Raw genomic sequence first — 22,292 nt, 5'->3', positions numbered from 1 at the left:
CAAAAAGACACATTCTGGTGCTTTTTAAAATAACACACACAAGTTTATTAATGCGATGTTTAAAAAGGTAGGCCAAATATATCAATAAATGCAGATTCTCAGGTATCAAACACTTTTAAATGAACAAGTAAAATAAAATGCAGTATATACACAAATAGCAAAGAGTTGAAAATATATACAAAATGGTTAGAAACACCTCACCGGTTGAAGTTGCATAATCCTTGTCAACTTAAGCTTTGGGAAGCCCGTCAAAAGTCCAGTAAAGGAGTTTCAATCAGGACTCAAGTTCCGTCACCTCCACAGCAATACTTCTATTCTGTGGTGAGCTTCCATCTGGCCCCCGCATGTTCCCAGCTTTAGTACTATTGCTCAACGTGAGGCAAAGCTTCTAGAAGAACTCGCCCCCTTCTCATTGGAAAAAAACAAGTTTGCTGTACCAGTCTGCGTCAAGGCCAAGAAGGAGGCTGGCCAAGCTCCCGTATTTTGACTTCAAGGCAGAGTTGCACACTCCACAGACACTTCCCACAACATATTCCAGTTCACTCTGGTCGGTGAGGTGCGAAAAACAAGTGAGGAACAGAAAGACTCTGAATATGAATCACAAGCACTGCTGTGCACGCAGGAGCAAGGCAGAGTCAGAAGACAAGATGGCATGAGGCCATGTCAAAGCCAATAGTAAGCACTTAAATATATGTACTGTTCTGCTCCGTGACAGCTCTCACTAAAAGACAACAAGATTACAAGAGAGGAGAGAAGCAGGCATATGCAGAACCATCTCATAAATCGAGGCTAGGGTAAAATAACACACTAAAGTCAGTTAAAATGGTGGTAGTCGAAGGTCATCATAGGGTGCCCAGCTACAAGAGTGGCTCTTTCACTACAGCTACCGATTGTTACACATAGCCATGAATCTAAAAGAAATTAGAAGATTCTCAAAGATCAGTTGGCATCAAAAAACCAAGTGCGTCTCTTAAAAAGAATAGAAATAGGTTATGCCTCTTAGGTGTCTGTGCAGCCTGCATGCATTGCCCCTCTATCAGGGTTTCATCTTATATAAGATTTCTTACAAATGTTCAAGTCATGTGGTGTCATACCACCATCGGAAGACATCACTAGGAATTAACTCATTTAGAAAGTAGATACATCAAAGAATATTCTTATGCATTCCATGAGAAAGGAAAAGTACTAGCCCATATCAAATGCTGAAATGAAACATAATCATAACCAAATCACATAATATCCATTGGAGTGTTCACTCTGTAAGCAAGGAAAAATAACAATTTCTATTAGCAGTAGACCATTGTTTTAGATCAGAACAAGTTTAAACTAGTCACTCTACTATGAAGCATTTCTCGATTTCAGAATCACATTATCATTTCATAAACTCAATTAAACTTATTTAAAATTGGATTCATTTAATAAATCAATGATAATTTTCAAATTTCTTGATAACTACACATTATTCATTCTTAGGTTTACTCAATTACTGCAAATTTTTACTATTACATGAATTCTTCATGTTTTTATTTTTAAATAATTTCTTTATAATTTCTAGGAATTTATAATCTATATCACTTCTAATGTCGCCACTTAAAATGCATTTTAGTATCAATACCACCACATTTTCTTCAACAATGGTATTTACTCATAGCACATTTTGAAATCCGGCCACAACCTTTTCTATTTACATTTTATTTGTAAGTGTATACTTTTGCATGTATTCTTCTCTTTATTTTATAAAAGCATTTTTTACAATGCTTCTGCTACTCTAAACTCGTTTTGCAATTTAGTTCTCTCTAATGTATGCAACGTGTAAAGTCTCCAAATGTGTGTTTCATGGTATTTGCTCTTTGAAAGATAATTGAAAGAATCCTGCCCTTACAACCCAGTTTTTCGTCTGCCACAGGACCACTGGGTCAACATGAAATTCTTCCCACCCTATTTAGGGTGGCACTATTGACTCTTCTTTTCACTGTTTGTTTCAAGCATGCAATTAATGGTGGAAACATGCAGGGAAAATGTTAAATGGATCTCACATACAGAGAAAAGCACCCTGAACATTGGGGCCATTTACTTTTTGTTAGAGAAAACAAGCTGTCTCTTTGGGAGTTTATGCTATCTGAACAGAAATGTCTGCCGAAGAGCAGGAGCCTAGCGCGCAACCAAGATGGCCGCGTAGGCTTGTGGCTCCCGGAGGCCTCCGCAATCTCCCACGTCTATCCTGTCATAATCCTGGTTTTCTAGACGGGCTTTTGTCTATGATCTTGCGCTAGGGTGCCACTCGTTTTCCAAATCGAAATTGGACTCCGGGAACCGGACTGGTGGCGATCTGAAGTTTGTGGCCTTCCCCGGCCTTGGTCCCGTACTCGAGTTGGTGAGGTGCCCGGGCGCGAAGTGAACAACAGCGGCATGCCAGTCTGGGCCTGCCCCGGACCCTGTGCTTTCACTTTCGGTTTCGAGTTGATCTGCGGAAACTGACGTCGGGACTTAGGGTAACCAGTGCCGGGGCCTGATTCTCGAACTGTCAACGGGCCTATTTCAGTTGGCGGCCCGGATCTCCTGCAGTGGTCGCCTGGCCTTCCTCCGGGTGCTGGAGGGTGCTGACCTTGGTGGTCGCTGATGATGGCGGCGAGAGTGGACGGCGACAAGCTGAAACCCAAGTCTACCCGGAGGGGAGCTTATACCCAGGCCAACAACATGGACCGCTATGCGCAGCCAAAGGGATCCCCTAGTGGCTTACAGAAATCACCTGAGCTGCCCAAGGAGGCCTCGGGCGCATCGTCCGAATTGACTCTGCTGGATGTCATGGGGGCCATTGAGGAGATGAAGGCGACTGTGAACCAGCAATTTGATACCCTGGCTAATAAATTGGACTCGGTGTTGATTGATGTGAATTTGGTCAGAGCGGACCTGTCCAAAACAAATGACCGGGTTGACTCATTGACTCAAGCGGCGTCGAGCCTAACCGTGGATGTGGCCGCTTTGCAGACGGAGGTGCGAAGGTTGCGGCTCGCCAGTGACCTGACTGATCGTCGCCTTGAGGATTCCGAAAGCAGGGCCAGGCGGAATAATGTCCGTATTATTGGGGTGCCCGAACGATCGGAGGAGTCTGCTGCAGATTTTTTTGTGGAGGATCTAGTGGTGACTCATCTAGCACCCAAGGGACTGAGCAAGTTCTTCGCTGTGAAACGGGCCCACAGGATTCCGGGTGGTGCGCCCAAGGCGGGTGCTCCCCCGCGGCCTATCATTGCCCGACTTTTTAATTTTCGGGATAGAGATGCTATCCTTCAGGCATCGAGGGTGGCTGGGCCATTAAAGTTTGAGAACTCTAATGTTAGCTTTTACCCAGACTTCACGCAAGCGGTTCAAAAGCAACGGTCGGGTTTTTTGGCCATCAAACGGCGCTTGAGGGACATGGAGCTGAAATATGCGATGCTATTCCCGGCTAGGCTGCGGGTTGAGTTAGAGGGTCGCTCGCATTTCTTCGACCGGCCGGAGGCGGTTGGAGAATGGATGGATGCTCTACCTAGGGGTCGAGGTCGGGAAGGTCGGATGGAGGAAAACGGAGAGGGCTCGACGGAGTAGGAATAGAACTGGGATCCTGGCTATGGACCGGACCGGTAACGTTTTGCACCTGTGGCTGCACTGGACTCCAGTTTGTAACACTTTGCCCTTTGGTATTTGGAGGTTGCGGGGGGCTTGCTGGGGCCCTTTCCTCCTTCTGGGTTTTTTTTTTCTGTCTTCTTTGCAGTGAGTTTCATATTGGGGCGACAGGCACACTGCACGTTGGGGGGGCTGTTTGGGCTCATGCAGGGGTGCAGGGAGGGGGGAGTTTTGTTGGGGTTGATGGGGTGGGGTTGGGGTTTGTTTGTTTGCATCACAAGGCGGGGTAATGTTTTCTGTTGTGTTATTATGACTGTGCTCTCCGGGAGGGGGATATTCTGTGCTGGGGGGGATGGGGGGTAAGGGGTTGAGACTTCTATCATGGAATGTGAATGGGCTGGGGGACAGGATAAAGCGGGGGGTGGTCCTGCAGTTCTTGAAACGTATTTCACCTGACATTGTGTTTCTGCAGGAGACGCACCTTATAGGGAACTCTTTCCATGCCATGAACAGGCGGGGATATCGCCTTCTGGCCCATTCTGGTTTCACCTCTGGCTCGAGGGGAGTGGGCATTTTAGTTAGGACCTCTCTCCCGTTGGAGGTGGATGAGGTGCTCCACGACGACAGAGGGCGCTACACTGCGCTGGTGGGGAGATGGGAGCGTAAGTTGATTTCGCTGGTTGCTGTCTACGTGCCGCCGGGCCTGCAGACGGCCACCTTTGCTGATTTGGGGCGCCTGCTACTTGGGCTTCCGGGGGGGGGTTTGGTCTTGGGGGGGGATTTTAACGCAGTGGTTTCCGGAGTTGAAGATCGACACCCCCCTAGAGACCTCCCTCGGGCCCAGAACTGGCTGGGGGGGCTTTCTGGATACCCTGGGACTGATAGATTGTTGGCGGTTGAAACACCCTGGACAAGCACAATATACTTTCCACTCCGGGGCCCACGGTAGTCTTTCGAGGCTTGACTATATGCTAGTGCCTGCAGCCCAAGCTGGGATGATTGGGGAGGTGCGACACTTGGCCCGCGGTATTTCTGATCACTCCCCTCTTTTTCTACACTTAGATATCGCCATGGGGGCGGTGGGGAGGGTGGCGCCGATCAACCCCTGGTACCTACGAAACCCCACGATCCGTGCAGACCTGGTTGGGTCCCTGGAACACTATTTTAACGAAAACGTGGGGTCGGTGTCTTCCGCCGTCTCCCTTTGGGAGGCCTTTAAGACGGTGCTCCAGGGCCAGGCCCTGTCTCTCATCTCCCATACCAAAAAATGCGAGGCGAAAGAGGTGGTTCGACTAGAAAATGAGATCACCGAGTTGGAGATCGATTTGGAGCAAGGTGTTACGGATGACAGACTGCATGTGCTGGGGCTTAAACAGGCCGACTACAAGGCGCTGGTTACTGAATCTGCCAAGAGCATGAGCAGGGAGCAACAGAGGCGTTTGTACGATATGGGTGATAAGGCGGGGAAGTTGATTGCCTGGTTGGATAAGAGGGAGAGAGCGAGTCGAGTTGTGCCGGTTGTTGAGAGGGTGGATGGTGTGTGTGTGACGGACCCCGGTGATATTGTTGATTGTTTGCGGAGTATTTTCACGGGGTTTACTCTCCGGTCTCTGAACAATCGGAGGAAGACTCTCGCCTGCTGCTTAAAGACATCGCTCTGCCATCTCTATCTGATGAGGATAAATTACTGATGGATGCTGCCCCGTCGCCGGATGAGATTGCTTTGGCCATTCGCTCTATTGCTTCTGGCAAGGCCATGGGTCCTAATGGCCTTCCCATCGAATTATATAAGTTGCGCCCAGATAGGATTGCGCCGTATCTCCGGGACATGTTCCTCGAGGCACAGGCGGCGGGCTCCCTCCCCCCTGACCAACGTCTTGCTACTATTGTTGTTATCCATAAGGAAGGGAAGCCGCGGGATCGGTGTACTTCTTACAGGCCTATCTCTTTGTTGAACGCGGAGCCCAAAATCCTTGCCAAGGTACTGGCCAATCGCCTGATCCGGGTCGTGGGCGACCTGATCCATCAGGATCAATCCGGTTTTATACCCCACCGCAATACCGCTTTGAACCTGCGGCGACTGCATGGCGTCCTCGCTAGAGCGCCATTCATGCGTGAGCCGGCCATTTTGGCGTCCCTGGACGCTACCATGGCGTTTGACACCTTGGAATGGCCGTATATTTGGGCAGCATTGGCGAAGTTTGGGTTCGGCCCGGGGTTAATCGGTTGGGTGAAATTGCTTTATGATAACCCACTGGCACAGGTGGTGGTCAACGGACGGGTGTCGGCTCCTTTTGCTTTGGGTAGGGGCACGCGACAGGGATGTCTGTTGTCGCCTCTTCTTTTTGCGCTTTGTTTGGAGCCCCTTGCGGAGTGGCTGCGGTGGCACCCTTCGATGCGTGGCCTTAGATGGACGCCGGAGTACGAGGATCGTGTCTCCCTATATGCGGACGATATCCTCTTGTATCTTGCATCTCCACGCAAATCGCTCATTGTATTGGTGGATGTGTTGAGCTCCTTTGGTTGCAACTCCGGATTGGTCATTAACTGGGCTAAGTCTTGTGTGTACATTCTCTCCGGGGAGGCCCCCCCCCTTCCGCGGGGGTGCCCTATCCAGGTTGCGCAGTCGGGGTTCAAGTATTTGGGAATCTTTATAACCCTAGACCCGGTGGCCCGGTATGAGCGGAATCTTCTCCCCCCCCTTCAGCGCCTAAGGGCGGATGTGGCGGGTTGGCGGCGGCTGCCGCTCTCGCCGCTCGGCCGGGCGGCGTTGTTCAAAATGATGTCGCTGCCATGCTTTTTGTACGCCCTACAGAACACTGTGGACGTAGTGCCGGCCCGCTATTTTCGGAAGGTGGAGTGTCTTCAGCGTCGATTGTTTTGGGATGGGCGGCCGCGGATCGCTCTCGCCAAACTAACCCTACCGTGGTACGATGGGGGGGTCGCTCTCCCTGATATTAAACGATATTATTGGGCCTCCCAGTTGGCTGCTGTCAATCACGGGATGTATGGGCCTGCTTTGAACCCGGCTTTTGAGATGGACAAATTGTTATTGCCAAGCGGGGATTATAATCGAGCACTATACTCGGGGTCCCTTGATGCGCGATTGACAGGCCCGACGCGGGTCGCGGTGCAGGTGTGGCATGCAGCCAATGCGGCGATGGGGTGGAGGGATCGCTTGTCTCGGGCAGCGCCATTGTACGCTTCCCGGCGTTTGGGTTATCTTTGTAATAAGAAAGGCTTTGAGAAATGGGATATGATTGGTATCAGCAAGGTAGGGGATCTCTGGACGAAAGGGAAATTTAAGACGTTCGACATGCTGAAAACCGAATATCAGTTGAACGATGGGGAATACTTTCGGTACGCTCAGGTTTATCACGCTTTGTCTTCCGTATTCCCGGACGCTGCGGCTATTCCGGAGTCCTCCCCGTTGGAAGATAGAGTATTGGACGGCTATGTGCCGGATAGCACCATTTCGCTGATTTATAAGAAGCTTATCAATGATCGAATGGGTTTGCTGACCTCATTGCGAGAGACATGGACTGCCGACGGCTTGGAACTTGACGACGAGGATTGGGTGTCTGCGGTGGCCTCCCCGAAAGAGGTGGCTATCCCGGCCCGTTTGCGTTTCGTCCAGCTTAAGATACTTCATAGAGTGTACGTCACGGGGCCTGGTTTGATGCGTATGGGGTATTCGGTGGATGGTCTGTGTAAGCGAGGCTGTGGACTACTGGGGACTTTCCTCCATATCCTGTGGGAATGTCCGGAAGTGACTCGGTTTTGGTGTAGAGTGCATGCGGTGTTAGAAGAAGTCACGCATGTCGCCTTGTTGCCGGAGGCACGGAGATGTTTGCTGAATGTCTGGGAGCCGACTGATTACAATGTGATGCAGATGCAGTGGGTGACTCTGGGCTATATGGTAGCGAAGCGTGACATTGCACAACTGTGGGGCTCCCAGAGGCCACCAACGGTCTCAGCGTGGAAGGAACACATGGACTGGTGTATGTTCAGAGAGAAAACGGTGTATGTGGTGAGAGGCAAGCCTGGGAAGTGGATTAAGGTGTGGGGTCCTTGGAACTCCTATCGTGGAGGTATTTGCGCCCCGCCCCAGACGCGAGAGATGGATGCTGCTCTGTCTCCCTAGCCCGCGCATTCCTCTATGCTCCTGCGACATGTGCATTTGGTTTCTTCTGCCTGCCCCCTCCCCCCCCACCCCCCCCCCCTCTTTCTCCCTGGGTTTGTTTACCCCTTCGATACGGGGAGCACATGTTACTACTATTGACCTCCTCTGCCTTGTGTGTGTGATGTTTTTCGTTTTCTTTAAAAATACGAAACCTTTCTTTGGTTGTCTATGGACTGCGGCTGCGGCCGGCTGAGTTGACTAGCACTCCAGTAGCTCTCTTATTGCTTCACCGATGTGGCTGTTAAGATGTGTCTATGCTTATAGTGTGCATTAGTGGCCGGCCTGTTGGTTGTAGGCCCATACTTGTATGTCTCTGAAATTGTAATAAAGGTTTTTCAAAAAAAAAAAAAAAAATGTCTGCCGAGTGGGTGTATTACCTAGGTGCCTGCTTGGCAAACCTTGAGTGCTGTGAAGGCAGTTATCATAGCCATAGCTACCTCGTATATCTTGCCTTGATTTTTGCATAGTCCTGAATTGAGAAAAATATTGAAGTTATTTTTTTTTAAAGATTTCAGTTTTGCTAGGAGTTACTTCATAGCTTGTAGCTAAGAGGTCATAAACTAAAGCCACCACTTTTTTCCCCAAAGAGGAACACACTAACAATGTTTCTGTATGTGCCTGTTTTTTTTTTTTTTGCAATCAAGCTATAAATTGCCTTGTAACCAGTGTTCTAAAAAATATTGCATTAACATATACTGAGAGTGGGCATTGAGTGTGCCACTTGCTGAAGATTGGATGAACCTCTTGTATATTTTAAATTCCTGCTCCTCATTCAGTGGCTTTTCTCCCTATTATCATGTTTCTACCACCTGTGAGCATTTTGATTTCAGAATGGTTTTATTGAATGGGTTGTATTCTTCCATTAACTACTTCAGTGAACTATTTTGCATTTGCATGTTTCTATAGTATTTTAATTTTAGCACCTAATGGGAGCTCTTTCTCACCTCCATCTTTTCCTCCTGTCTCTCCCACTCTCTGGCAACTCTTTGGCAATCTCTCTAAGCTCCCCTCCCTCATGTTCACCCTGCATGCGCCCTCTCTCCCCACCCTTGTGACTCTGCTCACACCAGGTCTCCACTTGCTCAGTTCCCTTGTCAGCTTGACTTAACTCTCTGTCCCTCAGTTGTTTCAAAATCAACCGGCTCATTTGAAATCCACACAAGTGCTTCACAGGCAAATGTGTTAGTTGAACAAACTGGTTTATTTGAAAACTGATATTCGAAGTTCGGTTTCATCTTGCTCCTTTTGCCTGTTTTTTCCTTTCCTACGTCATCCCCAACACGTTTCTTTTCTTTGCTTCCCCGCATTTCTCTGCTCTTTCTCTCTCAACACTGTAGCTCTACCACCTCTATGTTGTTAGTTTCGTGCCCCATTCAGGCTCCACGCACAGCAACCAATGTTGGTTTTACTGTTGGCTTTACTATACTTGTTTGTAGCAAGTGCTGGAGAAGCCAATAGCTGGTGGCAGTCGTCTTGGAATGTTATTTTGTATACATCCAAGATGGCCATTTTGTTACATCTAGACTGAAACTGACAGATATCTTAGAGCTGTGTCACTATATTATTTTGTATAGTTCTACTGTTCCGAGATTGCCAGTGATGACCTTAGTAGTATACAAAATGACATCTAAAGATGGCTGCAATTGTTTTTGCCAATGCTTGTTCTACAATTCAGCAAGAATTGGCAAAGCAAAATGCCTCCCGCTAAAAAGTATTAGCAAACCAAGACCAATCGCATCTTTGTTTATTTTCTAGATGGAAGCCCCATGTAATACATGCATTACTTTTCATTTCACACTTGCCCCATGGCCATATATTCAAAACTTTATGGGTATATACTTCACATCTTCTCGCTATTATCAGCAAATTGTGATTGGTTGCTGGTCACTGTATTTAAAATTCAAACAAAGATAAAATGCAACATTCATGGCCTGAATCTGGAACCTTAGAAAAGTTTCCTGATCCGTTTACTGCATATTCAGGACGTGGCTGCATAGTCAGAATTTGAATGCTTTCTCCACAGGACATCTTTCTGATCCTCAGAGGCTACTTTGGCTTCCAATCAAAGAGACAATCTTCTTAAAACCATTCAGGATTCCTATCAAAGCTTTCTACAGAATTCGGCTGCATTTTCTCATGCACGATTTCAAACACTATGGTCCAGTTTATACCTCTTATTCCTCTGGTGACCAATTTTTCTTGATTAATAGAAAATACTAGCCAGTGGGAGTGAGTATTAAAGCAATTAGAACTAATAAGAGCATTTTCAGGTGTCACTGCCCCTTCACCTCCCACTGGAATAAATCCCCAAGCAGTGTTTCTTTATGATCCTGTCTGCTTTGGTCCTCCTAAAATCATCTGGGCAAGAGGAAGAGAATATAAATAAACTACGAGTAATAATGGAGAAAAACTTAGACAAACATGAAAATGAAATTGAAGAGAGAAAGCAACGCAAATTTAGGAGAGATGAGTCTGATTATGAAAATGGGACAATATTTACCTTTGCAAAGAGATTCGACACTTTAAAACAACAATGGGATAGAAATCAGCCAAATATACAAGAATCCCCATACACTACGCCAAGTGAATCAGAGGCAGAACTAAGTGAAGGAGAAGGCCCATCCATCGAAACAACAACAAAAAAACTCTCTTTTTTAGAAGAAATGAAAATGCTATACCAGGACCAACAAAACCCGAAAACAAGAGGAAGAGGACGAGGCAGAGGACGAACAAGGGGACGTGGAAGGGGCCAATTGGGAAATCAAGGACGCGGCAAAAAACAAGAAGAAGCAGAAAAACAAAAATACTATCTACGCAACTGAACAGTGACAAGAAAATAAACTATACAATGAATATGAAAGAAGAACCGGATCTAATAATCAATCTGTCTAACTACAACTTATCCCAAGCAGAACGCACCTTACTAAAAAAAGGATTAACATTCTGTCCTGAAAGACATTCAGATGCGGTTGAAACACGGATAGATATGTATAAATACATCCGCAAGTTAAAATTGAAAAAATTCTTTGCAAATTTGCCTGATAATAAAAAAACACAGGATACTTCAGCAAAAGATCCTGAACCTATAATTACAACAGAAGGATATACCATCGCTGAAAAAATGGCACTCAGAACTGCGTATGAATTGGCTAATGAAATAGAAGAGACAGAATCAACGGACATACAAATACTAGAAGAGATGGGGATATCAACAGATGATCACCCACGCACCAACTTCAGAAACAAATCAAAATTTTGTCCATCATTGCACCCAGGTAATCGAATAGACATGTTCCAGGATCTAGTTGTGGCAGAACTGGAAACTATGGAAAATACCAAATCAGGTATTAAGGAAAATGTATCTGTACAAGAACGGCAAGCATTACAAGCCTTGAAAAACAACAACACAATTGAAATTAAACCAGCCGACAAGGGTGGCAACATTGTCATCCTAGATAAACAAGCCTACATTGAGGAAGCACTCCGACAATTAAATCAAACAGCCAACTATACTTTGCTAAAATCAAACCCCAACACAGATATGACCAGGGACATACACAATCGTATATGCAACTGGCACGAACAAGGACTACTTAGCCAAGATGAAAGGAACTTCCTAACAGTAACCGACCCTGTGATACCAACTATATATTTCTTGCCGAAAGTCCACAAAACTTTACAGAAACCTCCGGGTCGACCCATAATTTCCAGCTGTGGGTCCCTCTATGAAAACATAGCTGACTATGTAGATCATTTCCTAGCTCCTATTGTTCCAACCCTAAGCTCTTTCATCAAAGATACAGGTGACTTCTTGAGAATTCTAATGGAAACCGAATGGCAACCGGACTATCTTTTAGCAACAATTGATGTTGTTTCACTATATACATCGATCAATCATAACATAGGATTGGCAGCCATCGCATACTTTCTCAAACAAAGACCTATTGGAGAACTGCAACACACTAACATGTTGATGGAAATGATTGAACTGTGCCTGACTAATAATGTTTTTTTATTTAACAAACAAATGTACTCTCAAAATTGCGGTACTGCTATGGGAGTTTCCTTCTCTCCAAGCTATGCGAATCTCACCATGGGTTGGTGGGAGAGACAAATAGCTTGGAAAGACGAAAACGATCCATACACTACAGATGTTGTGTTATGGCTCCGGTTCATTGACGACCTTTTCCTATTGTGGAGGGGTTCGAAGGAGAAACTAGTGGATTACATAAAAGTACTCAATCAAAATGATATAGGTCTTAAATTCACCTATAATATACAATCAAAAGAGATTGAATTTTTTGGATACAAAAGTATATATAAAATCAAACAAAATACACACAACAGTTTTTCGAAAGAAAACAGCAACAAACAGTATTCTTCATGGATCGAGCTTCCATCCCCGATCATTAAAACAAAGTATACCGTATGGAGAATTCCTACGCAGTAAGAGGAACTGCTCAGAGTCGGAACAGATGGAAAATAAATTTTTGGACACAAAAACACGCTTTATAGCACGTGGTTATAAATATGGCGATATCTTGCGTGGAGAGACCAAAGCAAGATTAAAGACAAGACCCCAAATACTAACAGCTAGAGATAAAGCGGAAAAAAATAACATGGAGGCATTAAAGAAGGATGATACACCACGTCTAATTCTGACGTACTCCAAAGAAAGCTTCCAAATCCGAAAAATTCTGATGAAATTTTGGAATGTAATAAAAAAAGATCCTGACATTGGTCCGACATTAGGAAATTATCCATTGATCACATACAGAAAGGCACCATCATTATGTGACACCTTGGTAAATAGTCACTTCCAAAACAAGAAACAACAAACATGGTTGGAAAAAAGACAACAGGGGTTCACCAAATGCATGTCTTGCAAAGCGTGTAAAATAGGCAGAAACCTTAAAACAATCAAGGATCCAAATGACCGAATCTTCAATATCCAAAATACAATTACATGTGAATCACAATTTGTGGTATATGTGATTGAATGCTTCTGCGGTAAACGCTACATAGGCTCAACCATCTGTCCACTTAAAAAGCGCATATTAGAGCATATACGCGCAATTCAGAACAAAGACATGACCTATGCTCTAACAAAACATCTACAAAATCATGCTGGAAAAACTTGGCTAAACATTAGCTATTCAGGCATAGCCTCCATAGCTGAACATGAAAGAGGAGGAAACAGAATTGAAAGACTCCGACGCCTGGAATCCAAATTAATAATCCGTTTTAAGACCCGAACTCCATCGGGGTTAAATGGAGATGAGGAACTTTATGTACACTTATAAGAAGGACTTGTGAAATTTTTTCGTTCTAATTAACAATGCAATCTTAACTCTTAAGATATCATTAAGAAGTTGACTGCATACGAATAAGCTATCTGTAGAAATGGCCAAAACCTTTTTTCATTGTTTGTAACGTTGTCCATCAATGCGTCTAGCATCAGCTAACCAATGTACTCATGGCACTCAGCCGTAATTTCTAGTGACTTGGCACTTTAACAAATTCTGAGTATATTTATGCGTACACACATGCATAATTGAGCAAACTGTTTACTCATCACACTCGGATCGACCTGTCTAAACCAATTTGTCAATAAATCTTTATTAAGACAAATGACAGGCAAATGGAACATTAGTACAGAACATCGCTTGCTTATGACTGACGCATATGATTAGACAGCGGTACAGGCTTGATTTGATAATAACGTCTCCCTACTTTTGGCGTTTAAAACTACTACTCCCATAATGCCTCATGGCCGGCAACATGGAAAGTTGGTATAAATAAGTAAAACAAATGATGGACTTATGTACTCACCGTGACCGAGAACTGTTGAAGTTCGAAAGGCGTAGGTGGAGAGAAGGTCATTAAAGTTTTCAACTATCGAATCCAGGAAGAGTGCGGCCTTTCATTTTGCTTTTCAAATACGTGTGGGGTTTGTCCTTACCCCACGGCCGGCACCAGCTATTGAGTGCTCCCCCCGCAAGGATGATTTGTTTATTATATATATATATATATATATATATATATATATATATCACCAGAAGATTTGCTCCGAATGCTCGAGGCCGCAACCCACTGCAGGTAAGGAACATCCTTTATTTAAACAAAGCAAACAGCCTTTGATTCAGTGTTTATCTCCATCAGCCTGACGCGTTTCAGAGAATCACTCTCTTTCTTCAGAGGCTTTCATTCACGAACGGAAAATCTTTCAGCAAACTGCAAAGGCCACTGCGTGCTTTCAAGTGTTCCCAATTAGCCTCCGGTGTGCTTTTCAAGGTCAATTGTTTCACAATGCACGCCGGTCTTTGTAGTATTTTAAGCTCATTTACACCCTCCAGTGGGCCCGTTGGTGTCTGATATTTAGATGGTATTTTTCCCAGCCCTCCATTGGACTCCCAAACCAAATTTTGTTTGCTCAAATTATGTTGCCAACAGTGCCACTTTACAAGCGAAGATTTCCTTGTGTGGTTCCCAATCATTTTGCCGGGCGGCGCGATCCCTCTGTGGGAATTATATATATATAATTTGTTTAAAGGTGGAACCTTGATTCAGACTCTGACCATGGTAGCTGAGTGACAGATTTTCTGAAATGTAATGTGTATGTCTGTACAGGGCTTAAAGTGGGATGAAAAACCTTTTGGGGCCTCCCATAGGGGCATGGCCGATGTAATTAAGGGCGTCGCTATAACCACTTTACTACAAATCTGTGCTTATCATAGTGTGCAGCTTCTGGTATTTTGCTGCTTTTGTCCATTTATCCAGATATACAACACAAGCAACATTACACCTACAATAAGCTAAGACTTTTGGCTTTGTCAGTGGTTTTAAATTGCATGAGATAAATAAGCAACAACAATGACTTCGTTGTATAGAATATTGAAAATGCTTCCGTTCTTTTGGACGAGGTTGTGACTAGCCTAGAGCTACCGACTTTTAAGCTGAGAAAGTAGGTTCGAGGCTCACGTCGGCTCAATATCCTGTGATTCAAAACCTGAATATGTCTTTGTGTAATGTAATTGGTGCTCCTGTTTGCATCAAGTTTACGCTATATAAAACTGAAAAATGAATCTCTTTGAAGTTACATCAAAAGCAGTGATGGGTGGCACTGTTGCAGAGTTAAACTTTTTTTTTCTCCCACCCAGCAGGTAAAAAAATGGAGAGTCCAGTAGGGACCCATCTCAGCTCTTGCTTTTAAGAACTGCTAGTACTGAGCACCAGCAAAAACCGGCCCACTTAAAGCCCTGTAGTCTGCTTTAGTGCTTGTAATAGGGAAAAAAACGCAGGTACTCATTAAATTGAGCTGTGGCCTGGGGGGGCGCTGCAAGGAGGTGGAGCTAGAGGCGGAACTAAGGGCAGAGCTAACAACAACGAATATTTTTTGGTGTGAATGATGACAACTTGCTTTTGTAATGTATTGTTTTGCGTCCCTGCATGTATTAATAATACTTTTAACATTCTCTTTCAAATGTTGCATGTATGAAGATTGCCTATGCACCAATGGCACATGAATCACATTTGATTGCTTTTGTGCTGTTAGTGTACTGCATCTCTACCCTCGGACTTCCCTGCTTCTGCCCCCTCGGTGCACTGCAATTCTTCCCTCTGACATCTCTGCTGCTACACCCTCCGTGCACTATGGGGCACATGCATCAACATGAGGAATTGTGATTCCTAAATAGCAATTTTTAAGGAATCGCTATTTAGGAATCGCAGTTTCTTATGCATGTAGGAATCGCAAAATAAATTGTGATTCCTAAATATTCCCTAATAGCGAATCGCAAAGTGCAAATCGCTATTGGGGAATGCATTCCCATTCATTCCTATCGGCCTTTAGGAACGAACGGGAATCTATTCGCAATTTGCGATTACCAAATTGGTAATCGCAAATTGCGAATGCAATTCCAAGGGTGCTAGGGGGCCTAAGGCCCACCTGATGCACCCCCAAAAAAGGTAAGTGTGCACATATGGCACACAAACATGCCCTATTGGCCTGTGTGTGCACCACATGTCACTTTGAAAAATGCACTTTTGTGCATTTTTCAAAGGATTTGCAAATTACCATCTACTCGAACTTGATGGTAATGTGTGATTCTTAAATGCAAAGTCGCATTTTTGAAATGCTACTTGCATCGCATTTAGGGAATCGCAAATTGCGATTCCCTAAATGCATTTGCAATTTAGGCAATCGCAAAAAATTGTGATTACCTATTTTGCAAATTCAAGGCCTTTGATGCATTGTAAAAGGCCTTTTTCCGGTCACAAACGGGCCGATTCTGCGATTTGGCCCGTTTGCGACCGGAAAAAAGCTTGATGCATGTAGCCCAAAATCTCTACCGTCTGACATCTCTGCTTCTGAACCCTCAATGCACTACATATCTACCCTCTGGATAATCCACATACGTACCCTCAGTGTACTGCATCTCTATCCCCCCTCTGCCGGTCTGCTCCCTGTACCCTCACTAAAGTGTAGCGACACAACCCATGTGGTTCTAGTGATATGCGACATTCATTACTCAAGTTCACAAGCAAACTGAGGCCAGAAGGCTGCTTGCATTACACACTCTCTCTGTGTGTATGGGGCGCTTCAAAGCCCAGGAATACACTGGTCAAATGCTTCTATAAATTGTTTATCCGCTCTGGGAGCTGAAGCTGCAAAGATCTAGTGAGTCATTCATCGGCCTTGGCAGAGCTCTTGTATAATGATCTGCCATTCGACTGCATGTTAAAAATACAGTTTGGTACAGCGTCAATAAAAAGTACATAGAGGTGTCCGGGTCGGTTCTGTGCGGTGCAGTACTTTTTTGCAGGTCTATTGAAATGTGAACTCAACACATTGGGACGCTTTACCAGCAGCGGCCCGTGCAGGTAAGAGCAGTGGGGTGGGGTTGGGGGGATTCGACAGACGACCACGAGGGCGAATTAAATAATAAATTAACTGTCCTTCGTCTGTCGAAATCCCCCCCCCCCACTCCCACCCCCACCACCTCACCCCTCCTACCTGCACGGGCCCCTGCTGCGCTTTACATAAGCACCAATTACGTTAAACAAAGTCGGCTGCTCTGGCTGTTACGCCACATCCTGTGCCCTTCCGTGGTGCTTGGGGCAGGGGCGGTGTGCAGGGCACTCAGCTGTGTCGGAGTTGCAGAAGGCTCCTCGCTGGATCCTCAATCTGACTGGCGCTGGTGGCAAACCTGCTTCTTAAGGTGCTCTTTTTTGCCTCCTTGTTGGTGGAATTCCACCACTCTTTGTTTTCGGCCCTGCTGCGCTGGCAAGGGAGAAAGGGAAAGCCAGAGCACACTGCGCTTCTTAAAGGGCTTCCCTTCCTTCCCACTGCACAGCTACCTGGCAGGGGACGTCACAAATTGCTCTGCCGTGGCGCGTCACTAGCGGTGTGAAATTGCCCTCATATGAGCGTGTGCCACAGTGTGACCCGATGCATTGAGAACCGATACTCTCCTTAGTACCAGAGAAGTTCTGGTACGCTCGGGGAACAAAAAGGCGTGCCGGTATTAGGTGCCGGTGAGTACCGGCCCATTTAAAGCAGTAGCACACACGTTTCTCATTGTTTGTAATATCGGTTTATGAACGTCCTTTCACATAAATAGATAATTAGGTGTAGGGCTTTACTTAGAAGTTCACTGCCGTTTGGGATTCTTTTAAAGCAGCCTCTAGGGGTTTTATTATTAATTTTGTAGCCAGGCGAAAGAAACTTCGAGAAACCAAGTCCAAGCTCATTTTAGCCAATATTAAGGCTTTGGAGCTTGACTATCATTCTTCTAAATCTGAGACCTCTCTTAAAAAACTTATTGATGCGAAAATCTCCTTTAATAGGTTTACAACCGATGCTGCCTCTAACCTTTTATTAAAATGTAATTCCAGATATTATGGAGGTAAAAACAAAATGGGGAAACTTTTGGCCAATTACTTAAAGATAAGGAAAGAGCGTTCAAAGATTGAATCCATTAAGACTTCCGCTGGAGACTCTTGCTTTAAGGATAAAGACATTCTTTCTGAGTTTGTTAAATTCTATGACAAACTTTACACCCCCGAACATACCCCGGGAACTACGGATCTTCTTTCATATTTTCACTCACTTCCTTCCCCCCCGGCCTCTCATGTAGATTTCATTGCTCTAGAACGAGACATTACGCTTTCTGAAATCTCTAATGCCGTTTCTAAATTACGACACGGTAAATCTCCAGGTCCTGATGGGTTCACTATTGAATTTTACAGCCACTTCGCCTCTCTACTTTTCCCTAAACTATTACTCTTATTCCAATTCTTCCTTGCAGCGGGTTCTTCCAGCGGTACCTTCCAGCAGGCTTTAATCTGTCTAATTCCCAAAGAAGATAAGGACCACTCGTTATGCAAAAACTACAGACCAATTTCCCTGGTCAATACGGATTACAAGATTTTGGCAAAACTTTTGGCACTACGCATGGATCCCCTTTTACCCGATCTCATTGGTCCTGAACAATCAGGTTTTGTCAAGGGCCGCCTCTCGTCTGACAATTCCCGTGTTTTTCTTAATATTCTCAGTAAGGCTGCCTCTTTGTCACTTCCCTTCGCGGCTATTTCTTTAGACGCGGAAAAAACCTTTGACAGGATTAGTTGGGACTTTATGTTTCAGGCCTTGCGCTGGATCGGCTTTTCCTCCAAATTCATCTCTATCATTTCCTTACTCTATTCTAATCCCCAAGCTTCCATTTTTGTTAACGGAATGACCTCGGATTACTTCTCATTACACAGAGGAGTACGACAAGGCTGTCCTCTATCCCCCCTACTTTTTGTTTTAGCCCTGGAACCCTTTCTTACCAAAATTCGTCTGGACAACAGTATTTCTGGCTTTAAATTCGGCTCGCGTCAGGTTAAACTGTCGGTCTACGCTGACGATATTCTTTTCTACTGTTCTGATCCTATTTCCTCTATTCCCTCCTTTCTCCAACAAGTGTCCTCCTTTTCCGCGGTTTCTGGCTATCGTCTCAATGCTGATAAATGCGAGATTTTACCTCTAAACCCTATTTGTCAAAAACATCTCTTTTCCCAAACGGGTTTCTCATGGCAGCCATCTAAGATCAAATACCTGGGTGTTTGGTTTGCCCCTCTCTTGTCTGATACACTCAAATTTAATTTTGATTATATTTTCAAGAAAATGGATTTGGCTATCCAACGTTGGAACCCGCTCTTTCTGTCCTGGTGGGGTCGGCTTAATTCTATAAAAATGATGTTATCGCCACTTCTTCTATATACCACTTCCATGCTTCCAGTACATATTCCAGCTTCCTTCTTTACACGGATTGACTCCTTGTTGCTGAAATTCTTATGGAATGGTAAACGCTCTCGGATTGCTTTGGCTTCATTGCGCAAGGATAAGGCCCAGTCTGGTGTGCGTTTTCCGGACTTCAGAGAGTATCATCGAGCCTTTTCTATGAAGCAATCGATCCGTTGGTTTTCTTCTGACCTTCCGTACTATCCGCCCGTCTGGTTAAGTATGGAATCCTCTTTTCTTTCCCCTTTTACTTTTCGCGAGTATTTATCCTTCACGTCTCCCTTGGTTCGCTTTCGCTCACCTGTTATTTCTCACTCTCGCACTCTTCTTTTCCCTTATATTTCATCATCTTATCCATCTCTCCTCTCCCTTCACGAACAACCGATATGGCACAACTCTCTTTTCAGAATACGTAATCACACTATTTTTTGGAAGACATGGCACTCTAAAGGACTGTGTTGGATCTCCCAACTAATTTCCCATGACACTCCTCACACTTTTCAAGCTCTTAAATCCTCTTTTTCATTGCCCGCCTCTGCTCGATCACAATACAATGCCCTTCTCCCAGTCCTGATCTTATATCTTCGCTCCTTGGCTCCTTCTAACGCTATTCCTCTGGACCGCAAAGCTACCTCCTCATTATTGGAAACATCTCCATCAGCCTCTGATATTTATAATTCTCTTCGATACTCCACTAACAGACTAAAATCTAAAATTGAGATTGCATGGGAATTGGATCTTGCTCAGGTCTGGCCATTACCCTTTTGGGACAAAATATGGGCTAAGCTCCATAAAGCCTCTAGAGCTGCTAATACTACCCAAACCTTATATTTTATTTATACTAGAACTTTATGAACTCCACACACTTTATCCCGCTTTTCTCCTGACACATCCTCTATTTGTTGGTCCTGCCCCTGTCCCGATGCAGATCTCAAACACATGTTGTTTGAATGCCCTTCTATCTCCAAGTTTTGGTACCTAGTCTGGACGCAAATACAAACAATATTTCATTTTCAGATTCCTTTCTCTCCTTTGCAAGTTTTTCTAGGTTCCCTATCACCAAGCCTTCCACAATCGCCCCCCCATTATCTATTACTTGACCTTTTAATTGCTGTGGCTTTTCATACCATTACCTCTAATTGGAAACAGGCTGCAAATGTCTCCTACCACTCTTGGTGGAATGCAGTTTGCTTCCATCATTGCCTAGATACTAATTTCGTATCTCCCATTTCCCTAGCAGTTAAACGTGACTTGATTTGGTCCCCTTTGGCATCCTATCTCTCCTCCTCTGCTCCAACACATACCTCTCCAGATCCTGACACAGTTGAGGTGCGTAAGCCACCATGATTTGATTTTCTTATTACATTACTGCCTTTTGTTATGATATCACGCCCTATTGTATTATATGATATTTATTTTATAGGTTTGTTTGTATTCTTCATGCTTGTCATATTTGCCTTTATTTAGAGCTTCTATTGTATTGTTTATTATATGTAATACTTACCATGTTGATTATCCCTTACCCCCCCCCACCCCCTATTTCTTTTTCCTCCAATAAACTCAAACTTAAAAAAAAAAAAAAAAAAAGAAGTTCACTGCCGAAGATCAGGTTTCCCAAATGCCAATAGTTCTGATTGCATCATCGGCCTCTTTCCTGAACCTCCTGACACTTCCTGTACCCAGGCTCTTTTTCATCCTTGCTTTTTCCCTTTCACTGCTTTCTTAGCTATCTTTTCTTTCTTCACGATCCTTCTTCTGCCTTTTGCCTTCTCTAGGTAATAGTCTGATGATAAAAAACATAAGAACACCGGACCGTACAAATGAATGCCGGTGTCTACCACCTTCAAAAATTAAATACTGGTTCACTGTTTGTAGTTATAGCCCCCCCTGACAATATCTCTTTGGATTTTCCTTTCCCTTTTATTTATTTATTTAAAAATCGCATATCAGCCCCCTTATTTAACATTTGCAAGTGCAAAAATATGGAATTATAGAGAAGGGTGTGTGCCTAGTTACACAGTAATTTTCTAAATTCTTTTTTATGGTTGTCTGAATAATACTTTAACACAACTTTGTAGCTGATGCATATTTTGCTACATCTTCTGTACGTCACTTCCGGAAAACGTCTGCACAATGCAGTCTGTATATGCATCCTCTGTCGTTAATTACTGTGCCTTGTGCTGTGTGTCATTTAAACAAACTCTATCATTCATCTCTGTGCAGACCCAGCAATTTATGAACCGATTTTAATCACTTTTTACTGTTTATTGTCTTAGGAAGGTTAAAATGCACATCCACACTAGCAATGAAATACGAAGAATATACAACGTGATTGGTACCATAAAAGGAGCGGTGGAACCAGGTAAATGCACTGTCTCTTGTAAGTGATCTCTGCTCACAGCACACTGTAAATATATTGTAGGCAACTACTGAAAGTCCCCATGAATGTGCAGCACCGCTTCAGGACTGGGTCCTCTGTTTTTCTGCCTACCTTCCTTTTGTTCTGTTGATATATTTATTGAATTACCAGTTGTCTGCTACGTTCTATCGATTGACGCGAGAACTGTTATAATTTTATATGCAATTTCACTTTTTTTTAATTCGCTCTCCACAACCCCTTAGTTATTTAGCACCAGATGAACTGTATTCTGGCAGCAACATACTGGTCACAATTTTCGGCCAATATTTTGGTGTGGATTTTTGTGAACAGATCTATGTTCAAATAAGACAAAAGTCAGAATCGTAATGGGTCACAAACCAACGTGCCTCCTCAATATTCATGAGGCAGTGTGCAAATTGCGACTCGCTACGTTTGGATGCCATCTCAGAGACGGTGACCTCCTGAGGCCCGCAGACACCATATATGTGACCTCACTTCACTATAGTAAATTTTTAATGCATAGGAAATTCATTTTTTCTTTATAGGAAACGGGTCTGCATTTTAGAAAATGTATGTACTTTTTTTTAAATAGTTTGTTAAACTGTTGACAGTGATCCCCTGGGCCATTGTCCACTCCCAAACAAACCTATATTTTTTTTACATTCTTACATGGTAAGAGGTTCTACCAAGACCCCTTCCCCTTTGCGAATGTGTTACCACTCCAGCTCGGGGGTTGGTTCATTTATAAAGTTTTGCAATCAGATGCTGGTCACAAAGCATTAATCCATTGCATTATGAATCACAATTTGTAAGAGAGACCATAAAAGCACCACTTTGAT

At 44.2% G+C, this 22,292-nt stretch overlaps 1 protein-coding gene across 2 annotated transcripts in view; it reads left to right on the top strand.

Annotated features, from left to right (window-relative positions):
- The window catches only part of LOC146805833 (glutamate carboxypeptidase 2-like), a 428,404-nt gene that overhangs the window by 202,954 nt on the left and 203,158 nt on the right, over positions 1 to 22,292 (top strand). For both annotated transcript variants that reach the window (XM_085623137.1, XM_085623138.1), the window contains exon 9: positions 21,350 to 21,435. In XM_085623137.1, the coding sequence (XP_085479263.1) occupies positions 21,350 to 21,435 (86 nt within the window). The remainder of the gene's footprint in view (positions 1 to 21,349; positions 21,436 to 22,292) is intronic.

Source organism: Triturus cristatus, chromosome 8 (assembly GCF_964204655.1).
Source record: "Triturus cristatus chromosome 8, aTriCri1.1, whole genome shotgun sequence".
NCBI lineage: Eukaryota > Metazoa > Chordata > Amphibia > Caudata > Salamandridae > Triturus > Triturus cristatus.
The sequence above is the reverse complement of the archived record's forward strand: the minus strand, read 5'-3'. Positions and strand labels throughout refer to the sequence as shown.